Genomic DNA, 12,067 nt, shown 5'->3' with positions numbered 1-12,067 from the left:
AGGATTAGCGAGAAGCCTTCTCGAGCGTGATCCATCCGGGCAAACGGCCCCCACTGCCAATAACCAAGTGGCGCCGGAGGCAAAGAACACGGCTGAATTTATTTCTCTTAAGAAAGAACTACAAAAGGTAGAAAACAGCGTTTGCACTCTAGACTACACACGTCTACATCATCCCATCACAGGCACTGCCCATCTCCTGGGCCGGACACCTACAAAAGCTCTTCACACTCCACGTGAAGGCTGCAGCGCAGCCCACAGCCGCTGCTGCTGCTGCACAGAAGATTGACACAAAATATATATTTTATACAATATGTAGATTTTTCAATAAACATCTATCTCACAGGTTTAAACCACTGGAAAAAGTGAACAAATAAGGCCATGATGGTTGAAAAAACCCAAAAATATCAAGTAATTTATAGCTTCACCAATCTCACAATGTTGAAGTGGTTTATAGAGTAAGGATTAGTCATTACATACAAAAGCACAGATTTCTTTTCCTCTTTAAAACTAGAATATCTAATGTTCAGTTACAAACCGGTCGAGTCGAGCTTGGTTTCTGGCGCGCGGAGAGTAGCCGAACCTGACTGCTGGGCTCTTGGTTACTAGCGGAGAGGCGGGACACCAAGGAGCATTTTGCTCTGTCTCTCAGAGCAAAGCCGGGGGATAAGCAAGCTCCCAGACCCACCCACTGACTGTCCTTGTGCTCAGTTGTCTCCCAGCCAGAGCAGAAGCTACCCGAGCGGAGGGCATCTCCCATGGGTTGGGCAGAGGGTATTTTATAAGGCAGCAACTCAAAAGAAAGGTAAGATTGTGTCTCTGGCCATCCTGCTTGGGGGGTGGGGGAGAGCACAGGTAGCTTTTTGGGGGGAGGGGGGGGTCATGCCACAAGTCTGAATGGCAACGGGATTTTAACATTTCTAAACCAAAGCCAGGGTGGGAGCTCAACTGCAGAGGTTTGTAGGGGGTGGGCGCAGCTACCCTCGAACTGTCCTAACGCCTCAGCTGGAAGCTAACAGTGAAACTACCTATTTCTTGATGTTTTGGGGGGCTGCTGCCCTCTGCTGGACCAGGGGTGCCAGAGCTGGGGTATGAAATACATTTTCGCTGGCCCCAAGCTCTCAGGGGCTCTGAGCTCTGGCATGTGGCAGTCAGTGTCCCAGGTGGGCATGAGAGCTCTGTGGTGACCTTAGCCGTTTTCACAGTGGGAGGGTGGAGTCACCTCTGCGGGGTTTGCAGTGGGAAACACGGGGGCACTTTGCTAGCTGAGGGGGAAGCTGTCGAAGACACAAACAGCAACAAAGTGTTTGCAAAGCAAGGACCCTTTGCAAGGACAGCTTAGGGTCCATGGCTGGGCTGGGGGACTGGGCAATGACTGCAGTTCTCCTGATTCTCTCCACGAGGGGGCGTGAATGGGCCTTGCCATATCCCCTGCGAGCTACAGCCTGGGGCAGTTCCCTGCGGGGGGTTCAACCTGGGTGGGGGGGCCTGGCACCTGGGCAGGGCCTTGCCTCGGAGACATCGAGCACACTCAGCAGCTCCAGCAGGCAGGGAAGGTGCTGGGTCTTGGGCCCCCGGGGCGGGTCCTTGGGGGGTGGAGACTCCTATGGAACAGCCTGTGCAGCACCCAGCTGGAATTGCACTTGAACGAGGAGTGGGCTCCTGTTACAGGGCTGAAAGGCGCCACCTGCCCTGCAGGGGAGCCCAGAGCCTGGGCCTGGGGCGGGGACGAGGGCAGAGAACTGGCTGCAATGGGAGTTGGTGAAATACAAAGCCAGCTGCACCCAGCTAGCCAGGCCTGTCGTGCTCCGAGCCGTGCAGGTCTGTGCAATCTCAGGAAAGGGTGTGGAGGGTTGGACTCCTGGGAGCCAGGAGGCAGCAGGGTGAGGGGCCTGGAGTGGGGGTGTAGGACAGTGTTCCCCAGAACACGGCCCCTCCCGCTGACTGGCAGGTGGAAAGCGAGGGACAGTTCTATCCTCCCCAGCAGCTAAAGCCCCCTGCCCGCTGGAGAACGGCCGAGGGGAAACGCTGCTGATTGCTGGGGCGCTGCACCCAGCTCATGCCTCACGCCAGACTAACCGGCTGAGACCTGATGCCCTGTCCGGATTCACTCACCCTTTGCCCTGTCGGCTTTGGCAGTGAGGGCCAGGGGCTTGCAGGCGGGTCCCCAGCCTGCCACAGCTCTCCTGGACCTCAGGGGAGCAATGCCCTGTCCCCGAGGGAGATTAGCAGAGCCACAGTGGGAATGAATAAGGGGAGCAGCAGGAACTCTGTGCTGTGCCTGCTGCTTGAGCTGCTGGCTCTGTGCTGCCGGGCTGAGCCCTGCCCGCTGGGGCTGGGGCTGCGGGAATCCATAGCCAGAGCCTCCCTGGCAGAGAGCAGCTGAGCTCTAACCCCACAGCATGACTCCAGGGCTCTTATTCTGACCCTCCAGCCGCCTGAGGTCAGAGGTCATCTTACCATCTTGGGGGGAGATGTCAGGGGGTAAGTCAAGATCTGGGGCTGAATATGATTGCCAGGAAGCCCCCAGTGTGGGGGTTTAGACATTCTAACCTGCCCCCTCGGTCCTGCAATGCTGCTCAGAACCCTCCCTTCTTTACTGCACTGCTCTTGCCTGAGCCCCTGGTCCTATCGCCTGAGCGGAGATCAGCGCCCCAGCTGCCCCTGGGGCTTGCTGTCAGCACAGCGGGCTGCCCCTCAGCTGCTAGCCTAGGTCTGTCCCCCAGCAGAAAGGGGAAGAGGAAAGGCCGGCCGGCTGCCTGACCGAAGAGCAGAGCGTCCTTCTGGGATGTGCGCAAGGGGGTGCTGGGGAGGAGATGCTAAGAAGCCCCCAGTATGTCTCACTGGGAGCACTGGCCAAGCATTGGGAGTTGGCAGCTGCAATGTGCCAGCTGCCAGCCAGGCAGCGCCAACAGCACCAGCAGCAGGGGCCCATAACACAGCCTGCACACGCGGCAGAGCCGGGAGCTGCGTGCCATATGGCCGAGTAGCCCCCTCCCTAGGGCTGGCCATCGCTCTGCCCTGCCTGGCACATGCAGGCCAGGAGCCTGGGGATCCCTGTGGGGAGGGCCAGGGGAGAAGGTCTCTGTGTCTCATAGCCGCTGGAGCGTGAAGCAGAGACCCAGCCCCTTTGTGGGATGATCTAAAGAGCCAGGACCGTGGGCAGAGGGCAGACAGGGCACGAGCACTGGGGCTGCACTGCAGCCAAAGCTGCTGTCCCGGAACGAACGCACGTAGCCAGAGGCTCTGGGAGTGAAGACCTGCCTGTGAAACAGCTCTGCTCTCTGGAGTCTCCTGTTCCTCCAGGACCTGCCTGCTGGCTGGGACGACACCAAGAGCAGGAGCCCCAGACAGCCTGGATCTTCGACAGCTGTTAGCACGAGCAGCCAAAGCTCACTGGGTCGACCAGGGAGGGTTTAAGCAGAGCCGCTGGGAGAACAGCTTCTGTGCGAGGGTGGAAATGTTGAGGGCTGAGCTCCCAGCCCCAAAAGGGGATAAAATACACAAGAGAGAAAGGATCCAAGACCAGGAATGAAATAGGCCGGGGGGAGGGAGATTCCTCACCCCCCTTCCTGGAACCAGCAGGACCAAACGGCAGCGTGATGTGCGGGAGGGGGAAGGAGGGGAAGAACGAAGCCGTGAGGGATTGTGCGGGGTGGGGGGGGAACGTAACTCCCCAAGGGGCTGTGACAGACTCAGATCACTGCCAGGGCAGCTTTGCCACGGCTCCTGCTCTCGCCCACTAAGAGACGCTGCTGGTTTTCTGGCCGTGGCTTTGCCAGTTCCATGGGCTCTGTGCCGTAATCCCCCACTGCGGCTGAGAGGAGAAATATCCGCTCAGCCCCCATCCGTCTCCCCCGCCTCTGCCTATTCTCTAAGGAGCCTCCTGGCCGGGGCTGCTCTGGCAGCTGAAGCGTCTGGCACAACAAATGCATATTCCCTAAGGCACGTGGGTTCTGCTGCACATCCCCTGTACGGCGAGCGCCCCTTGAGGCTGCACAGAGCAGGAGCTGACCCGGAACTCCTGATTTCAGCCCCGTGCAGGCAGGCCGGCGGGTGGGAGAGGGCAGCGCTGAGCCGTGCAGGTAGTGAAGGGGCTGGGCCCTGGAGCCTTCCCCGGGGCACTGAGCATGCTGATGACACAGAGCTGGCCACTGTGCCCTTGCCAATGGGAGTCATAAATGACCTGTGATGTGCGCCAGGGGCTAGCATGGCCAGCCCCCACAAGTCCCGCTGGGGGCTCCCCTGCACGAGTCCCTTAGCCACTAAAAATGAGGGGATGCGGCCCTTTGATTGTGCAGCTCTCCTCCCTGCTGGGCCCAGGAAAAGCCTCTAAAGGACACTACCCGTGCTCTCGTGGAGCTGCAGCCCTGCCCACTGGCACTGGCTTGCCGTACCTGCCCTGGCGGGGGGGAAGCTGGGAGCCAGACTGGCTGTGCAAGGAGTTTGCCGGCGGGAGGCTTCTGTGCTTGGCTTGGTGCCTTCCCATGGGGACAGCCTGGGCCCGTGCAGACAGGGGGCTGGTTCAATCACTGCCTGGGTGAGAGTCCAAGTGAATCGTCCCGCTGGACCGCGGCTCTGACAGCTAGGAGGGGCTGGCAGGTTTGAGGGCTGGAGACAGGTACTTGCCTCCTGTTCAGAAGTCCCGTGATGCTCTCTGCCAGATCTCGGAAAGGGCAGAAGCTGCATCTTGGGAAAGTAAAAAGCAGCGAAGCTGGAGGCTAGCAGCCCTGTGCCCAGCTGGGGAGGGAGCTGCTCCCCCACATGCTAGGACAGCAGCCCTGCAGGAGCCACCCAGCCCAGGGGGTCGGAGCAGGGGCGAGGGGTGTAGTGGTGTTAAATGGCATCTTGCTTCGCCTCCCCCATAACGGGGCACTCTCACTGCACAAGCCTTCCGCAGCCCACAAAGCACCCACGCTGGGGAGTGGGGTGAGCCCGGGCTCAGCGGGGGCAGCAGGGCCGGGGGCGGAAATGAAAGCGCTTTGCATACCACTCGGAGACAAGGAATAGCTCATCTTTATCACTAGGCAGCAGCCGGGAGGAACTGGACACAGGACTCGGCTCTGGCTGGGTGGTTCTGACTCCAGGCCCACGCAGGCGTCTCTCTGGCCTCTAGCTGGAAGGCAGGGCTTGCACAAAGATCCCCCTGGAGTCCGTCCGTGAGAGCTTGGAGGGGGGTTCCAGGGGCTCAGCTGTCAGGCTGGTGGAGTCATTGGAGTTGAGGGAAATCTCCTGCTGCATCTCGTCGTCGCTCTCCTCCTCTTCCTCCTCCTCCTCATCTGAGTCAAAGAGATCAGGGACGAGAGAGGGAGGGTGCTGAGTATCCGGGGGCTGCACTGTCTGTGCCCTAAACCCTGTATTTCTCTGGCCCCGCCCTGCATGGTCCCACCTGCCTCCCGGTCCTGACCAATCAGGACGGTCCCTTCTTTAACTATTCCATTGTCCCATGGGTGCGGCCTGCGCAGATAAGCTGATGGGGGAGTTGGGGCCCACATCTCCTCTGAACCCCTTTGCAGCCTGACTGGAGGGGACTTGATAGGGGGGTGCTGCTGGACTAAGCAAGCTGGACCCCCAGGAACTGTGGTGCTTGGCAGCTTAAAGGCAATGGCCCCATTCGGAGAGACGTGGCAGGTGGGCAGTTACCTTTGTCTGCGTCCAGAGAATTCAAGGAGCTCGTCAGGTTAGCAAACTGGAAAGACAAACCAGGATGAGTGCTCAGAGCCCCCAGCCCCTCCCCCTCCGTCTCCCCACTGGGGAGGCAGGACGATAGCAGGTGGGTGGGGAGACCAGCATCTGCTCCCCTCTTCCCCATCGCAATGGGCACCTCCACCTTCCCCTCTGACAAGGCGGTGGCAGGACTTCAGAGAAACACATTTCCTGTATGGGATCATCTAGTCCAGGGCACCAGCCCTCCCCGCCGCACTGGGTCGGCCCGTCTCACTGGTAACCCACCTCCCCCCTGCACTGGGTCGGCCCGTCTCAGCTGGTAACCCCGCCTCCCCCCTGCACTGGGTCGGCCGTCTCAGCTGGTAACCCACCTCCCCCCTGCACTGGGTCGGCCCGTCTCACTGGTAACCCCGCCTCCCCCCTGCACTGGGTCGGCCCGTCTCAGCTGGTAACCCTGCCTCCCCCCTGCACTGGGTCGGCCCGTCTCAGCTGGTAACCCCGCCTCCCCCCTGCACTGGGTCGGCCCGTCTCAGCTGGTAACCCTGCCTCCCCCCTGCACTGGGTCGGCCCGTCTCAGCTGGTAACCCCGCCTCCCCCCTGCACTGGGTCGGCCCGTCTCAGCTGGTAACCCACCTCCCCCCTGCACTGGATCAGCCCACCTCAGCTGGTAACCCCGCCTCCCCCCTGCACTGGGTCGGCCCGTCTCGGCTGGTAACCCCGCCTCCCCCCTGCACTGGGTCGGCCCGTCTCAGCTGGTAACCCCGCCTCCCCCCTGCACTGGGTCGGCCTGTCTCAGCTGGTAACCCACCTCCCCACTGCACTGGGTCGGCCCGTCTCGGCTGGTAACCCCGCCTCCCCCCTGCACTGGGTCGGCCCGTCTCAGCTGGTAACCCCACCTCCCCCCTGCAATGGGTCGGCCCGTCTCACTGGTAACCCACCTCCCCCTGCACTGGGTCAGCCCGTCTCAGCTGGTAACCCCGCCTCCCCCCTGCACTGGGTCAGCCCGTCTCAGCTGGTAACCCCGCCTCCCCCCTGCACTGGGTCGGCCCGTCTCACTGGTAACCCACCTCCCCCTGCACTGGGTCAGCCCGTCTCACTGGTAACCCACCTCCCCACTGCACTGGGTCGGCCCGTCTCAGCTGGTAACCCCGCCTCCCCCCCTGCACTGGGTCGGCCCATCTCAGCTGGTAACCCCGCCTCCCCCCTGCACTGGGTCGGCCCGTCTCTTAACCCCAACTCCCCCCTGCAATGGGTCGGCCCGTCTCACTGGTAACCCACCTCCCCCCTGCACTGGGTCAGCCCGTCTCAGCTGGTAATCCCGCCTCCCCCCTGCACTGGGTCGGCCCATCTCAGCTGGTAACCCCACCTCCCCCCTGCACTGGGTCAGCCCGTCTCAGCTGGTAACCCCGCCTCCCCCCTGCACTGGATCAGCCCACCTCAGCTGGTAACCCCGCCTCCCCCCTGCACTGGGTCGGCCCATCTCAGCTGGTAACCCCGCCTCCCCCCTGCACTGGGTCGGCCCGTCTCAGCTGGTAAACCCGCCTCCCCCCTGCACTGGGTCAACCCGTCTCGGCTGGTAACCCCACCTCCCCCCTGCAATGGGTTGGCCCACCTCAGCTGGTAACCCCGCCTCCCCCCTGCACTGGATCAGCCAATCTCGGCGGGTGACCCTGCCTCCCCACTGCACTGGGTCGGCTCGTCTCGGCTGGTAACCCTGCCTCCCCGCTGCACTGGATTGGAGCAAGGGCCCATCTTGGCTGGTAACCCCACCTCCCCACTACACTGGATCGGAGCAACGGCCCATTTCAACTGGTGTCCACCTCTCAGCTGCACTTGATTTGGCCCATCTAGTCCTTAGTATAGAAAGACAGGATGATACGGGTGCCTCAGAGGAAGGCCCCCGCCACCCTACAGTGCAGCTGACCTAATGCCCTAGAGGGAGAGCGGGAAATTCCTTCCTGAGCCCAGATGTTTGCAGTCGCCTTAGCCCTCTCTGCACCTGCACTGCCAGCAGCGTTCCCAGCCAGGATGAAATTCTCCAGCCCTTTCTCATGTCGAGTTTGACCTGATCCGGCCTCATAAATCCTGGAGCAGGAACCCAGCACTGAGTCATGGCAGTTTCCCTTTTATAAGCTGGTGCTGCCCAGCGCCCCTGGGTTTTGAAGGGATGGGATGAATTAATCTGACAGTCAGAAAGGACCATTCTGACCTCCGGTACCACACTCCTGCCCCGGGATCCTGCTGAACTACAGTGATGTTTCCGAAAGACGGCCCGTATCGACTGAAAGTGGGCAAGTGATGGACAATCCACCGGGTGCAGGGCAGCTGGTCCAATGGTTAATTCCCCTCCCAGCTAAAAATTTGCCCCTTCTTTCCAGTATGAACTTGTCCTGCTTTGGCTTCCAGCCCTGGGGTCTGGTTCTGCCTTGTCTGCTGGATGACAGAGCCCTCTGCTCTGAGATCTCCCCATGAAGCTCTGACGGAGCAGGACCCACCTCTCCCATGACAGCGATGGGGGTCTCTCCCTTGGCCTGGGCCACTCGGTGCTCTATCAGGTAGTACATGTACTCGTCGTAGAGGAGCCGGATGAGATGGAAGGAGCCGAAGCTGGCGGCGCTCCTCAGGGTCAGATCCCGGATTACCATGGAGCTGTGGAAAGAGAGCCCGGCTCTGGGATTACCTCTCCCGCTGGGTCAGTCATCCAGTCCCAGACTGGGAACGGGGGAGGGCAGGAACGTACCTGTAGAAGGACCACTTGAGGAGGAAAAGCTTGGCGGCCTTGGGGAAGCTGGAGCTGCCCTGGTGGGGCTTGAGGACCTGGGTGACCACCCCGTCCAGCCACACCGCCCACTGCTCCAGGGAGTTCTGCTGCTGCAGGGTCAGCTTGAAATCCTGCTCCAGGCGCTGCACCACGCGATCCTCACAGCGGCATACCCATGAGGCCTGCTCCTGTGGGTGGGGGAACGACAGAGACACCGGCACCTTCAGAGAGGGGAGCAACATGGCCGAGGGACAGGGCTGGGCACTGGAGGAGTCACATCCTGTGAGTTCAACCCCATCCACACTGTGACCCCCGAGGGGCCAGTTCCATTTGCCTGGAACACGGGGAGTTCAGAGTCCCCAGGAATGTTCCACTTGCCAATGGGCAGAACCCTCAGGAGCTGGGGGAGACTGGAAGAGGGACACTTGGAGTCCCGGCCTCAGCTTAGCAGACCCAATGGGATGGTGGCACACAGGGAGGGACAGAAGGAGCCCCTGGGGCATGCGATGAACCAGCCTCTGTCGGGGGTGCCCTGGGAATGGCTGGCACGTGGCACCTCTAACCAGCACCCCGGAGGTGTCTCAAATTAAGCATCCAGCAGCAGAGGCAGCTTTAGAGAATTTCAGTCTAGATTATTAGGATTCACAACCTGCTGCTTAGGTAGCGAAGCGTCTTTATCCGCATTTTCCAGAGGGTGCAGAGAGGTGACAGGCCCAGGGCCCCGGGATGGAGCTGGGCCTAGAATTCAGAGGACCTAAACCCCAGTCCCCCACTCTAACCACTAGACTGTGCTGCCCCCGTTACCACGGCTTTGGGATAAGAGGCTGGTGCCAAAGGGTTCTGGAGACAGTGCGTTCTGGGTCGGCTGTTGTGTTACAGGCCACTCAGCAGGACTCCCGGCTTCATGGGCACCGAGAGTCTGGGCCAGTCTCCTGGGTATCACCTACCAGCTGTACCCATTGCAGAGGATGAGTGAAGCTGATGGCCCCGCTTACTTCACTCAGCTCCTTTTGAGCTACACTGGCAGGTGGGTCGGCAGCTCTGACCCAGCCCAGGGGGTTCCTGCCTCCACAGCGCTGAGGCAGACAGGCAAGCACCAAAAAATGGCTCATAGTGCAATTGGCCAGAGGAGGAGGGATTCTGTTACCTGGACGTTTGCAAAGTCTACCCGGTTGAGGTCGCTCAGCATCTGGTTGATCTGGGCCGTATTCTGTAATACGGCCCGGGCGGCCTGGGCGAGGTGGTTCAGGGAGGTGTATCGCCGCAGAGTCTGGGCAAAGGCACTTGCTGCTGCCACCTGCAGAACAGACAGGGGTCAAACCCCCAGAGAGCAGGCAGGTTCCACGCACACGATCTAGCTACAGAACAGGCACCGTGCCGTACGGCTGGGCACTCAGAGCCAGAAATCACTGCCCAGCACTGCCCAAGGGACACAGAGCCACAGACCACGCTACAGTGCAGTCCAAGGATCACAGAGACTAGAGACCAGAGCCTTGCACGGCCAGAAATCAGAGCCTGGCGCTGCTCAGGAGTCACACTGCTGAGATGTGGGTCCCAGGCCTCTCCCCTCCACGCCCCTCCCGCATCTCACCTTCACTCGGACCATCTCTTCAGGAATATTCATCATTGCGTTGGTTAACCAGCTTTCCAAACTCTTTGCGAAATTTCGGATCGCTTGCGTCAAGGCACCTGGGATAGAGAGGGGCAGTGAGCCCCTCGCACAGCCATGGATTGGTCAGCTGCTCAGAACTAGGAGGAGGAGCCCATTCCCTGGCGTGGCACTGGACTGATAGCTTCAAAAGCTAACCCCAGGGGACAGCGGTTAGGCCAGAAGCACAAAACCTGACCAGGTGAGGCAGTGTGGCTTAGAGGATAGCGTACAGACCTAGACCTAAGTCTGAAGAGAGCTGGGTTCAATTCCTGGCTCTGCTACTGGCCTACGGTGACCTTGGACAAGTTGCCACCCTGCGCCGTGCCTCAGTTTCCCCATCTGTTAAATGGCGCTAATGATACTGACATCCTTTGTACAGTGCTTTGAGATCCCCAGATGGGAAGATGCCCTACGTAGGAGGGGGCAGGCTGTGTTGTGGAGGTACCATCCCAACTCTAGTGCAGTGACCCTGGGACCAGTGTCCAAGCCTACAGCCCTCTGGAGTCAGCGCAAGGAGCCAGGCTAGGCGGCTCTAACACAGCCCTGTGGTGCTGCCGCACTTACTGGGAATGGGCCGGAGAACATCGGGGATGAGGATCTCCACCAGCCCCTGGTACAGCATGTTGTCACAGTCCTTTGTCCATTTCAGGACAGGTTCGTATTTAGACAGTATCACCAGGCAGTTCTTTGGGAGACGCTTCTCTGCTTCATCGTGACTAGACAGACACGTTTGCCCCAGTTAGTGCATATAAGAGCCACATATCAGTTCACCCCAGAAACACTACAGCCGAGGCCCTGTGTGCTTCATACCATAGAACTAGGTCTTACGGTCAGGCCTTCTAGGCTGCACAGCAGCCTAGAAACTCTATGGAGCAGCTCTGGTGGCCTAGTGATTAGAGCACTGGACTGGGATTCAGACATCCTAAGTTCTATTCCTGGCTTTGCCATTGGCCTGCTAAATGCCCTTGGGCAAGTCACTGCCCCCCTGTCTCTCAGTTTCCCCATATGTAACAGGGGTGAATGATACCATCTTCCCTTGAAAAGAGCTTTGAGATCTACCAATGAAAGGCACTACACAGGAGCTAGGAATTATTCCGGACAATGCTCGGCTGCACTCAGGGAAGCAGGAGCATTTAGCGGTTGGGAGTAGAGTGCTTGGGGAGGCAGTCTTGGGTTATGGAGAGGGTCTGACTGGCTTCTCCATCTCCTTGCCCAGCCCAGCATCTCTTGACTGCAATGAGCTGCCCCTGCCCTGCTGTCTACCACTGAATTCCACAGCGCTGGCTCTCCCGCATTAGCAGGCTGTTTTTGCCGAAATACTCAGCAGGGAACGAGTTAATGCGATGATGATAAACAGTCATCAGCTGTCTCTGGGGGTGCTGAATGGCGTGGTTCACACCTTCCAGGTAAGAGCTGCAGACTCAGGCAGTCTTCTCCTGATCCCGCCACATACACCACTAAAGGGCTATAAACCAACTTTTTCCTGAACTGAATCTTCCATTCTGCCAAGACCGAGGGACCCACTGCAGAGGGGCTGGGGCAGTGCCCCAGCAAGCGCCAGCTCGCTCCAGCCCCTGCTGCCATGGCAGGGAAGAGAGGCACGGTTTGCGGGTACTCACACTGCTATGGGGGTGGCTTCGCTGGGCTGATTCAAGTTGTACCTCCAGAAAGTCTTCCACAAGGTCTCCACCAGAGTGAACTGCAGGTTTATCATCACGTCCACGATGGCCTGAAGAGAAGGAGCGGAGAGTCAGCACTGATGTAGGCCATGGATCAGTAGCTATGAGGTGAGTGACCCCTAGTCCCCAGTCTTCTGCCCTGGTCCTCCTAAGATGTTCCCTTCAGAGCACACCCCAGGAGGAGCAGCTGCATGGGGGGCCTGAGATGACGAAGACCAGTGGGAACCTCACACTGAACTGGCGAATGGAGCATTCAACGATCCATCTGTATTAACACAGCCCTGGCCCTTTAAATCCCCCGTGCTGCTGGAC

At 59.7% G+C, this 12,067-nt stretch overlaps 1 protein-coding gene across 4 annotated transcripts in view; it reads right to left on the bottom strand.

Moving 5' to 3' along the window:
* Positions 1-79: 79 nt before the first annotated feature.
* Positions 80-12,067, bottom strand: part of RFX1 (regulatory factor X1) — a 52,834-nt gene continuing 40,846 nt past the window's right edge. For all 4 annotated transcript variants that reach the window (XM_030545850.1, XM_030545853.1, XM_030545852.1 and 1 more), the window contains 8 exons: positions 11,696-11,805; positions 10,641-10,792; positions 10,017-10,114; positions 9,573-9,722; positions 8,405-8,613; positions 8,160-8,313; positions 5,641-5,686; positions 80-5,276 (listed from right to left, as the gene is read on the bottom strand). In XM_030545850.1, coding sequence (XP_030401710.1) covers positions 5,110-5,276; positions 5,641-5,686; positions 8,160-8,313; positions 8,405-8,613; positions 9,573-9,722; positions 10,017-10,114; positions 10,641-10,792; positions 11,696-11,805 — 1,086 coding nt within the window. In that variant the 3' untranslated portion in view covers positions 80-5,109. The remainder of the gene's footprint in view (positions 5,277-5,640; positions 5,687-8,159; positions 8,314-8,404; positions 8,614-9,572; positions 9,723-10,016; positions 10,115-10,640; positions 10,793-11,695; positions 11,806-12,067) is intronic.

Source organism: Gopherus evgoodei, unplaced genomic scaffold (assembly GCF_007399415.2).
Source record: "Gopherus evgoodei ecotype Sinaloan lineage unplaced genomic scaffold, rGopEvg1_v1.p scaffold_40_arrow_ctg1, whole genome shotgun sequence".
NCBI lineage: Eukaryota > Metazoa > Chordata > Testudines > Testudinidae > Gopherus > Gopherus evgoodei.
This window is presented reverse-complemented; position numbering and strand designations above follow the sequence as displayed.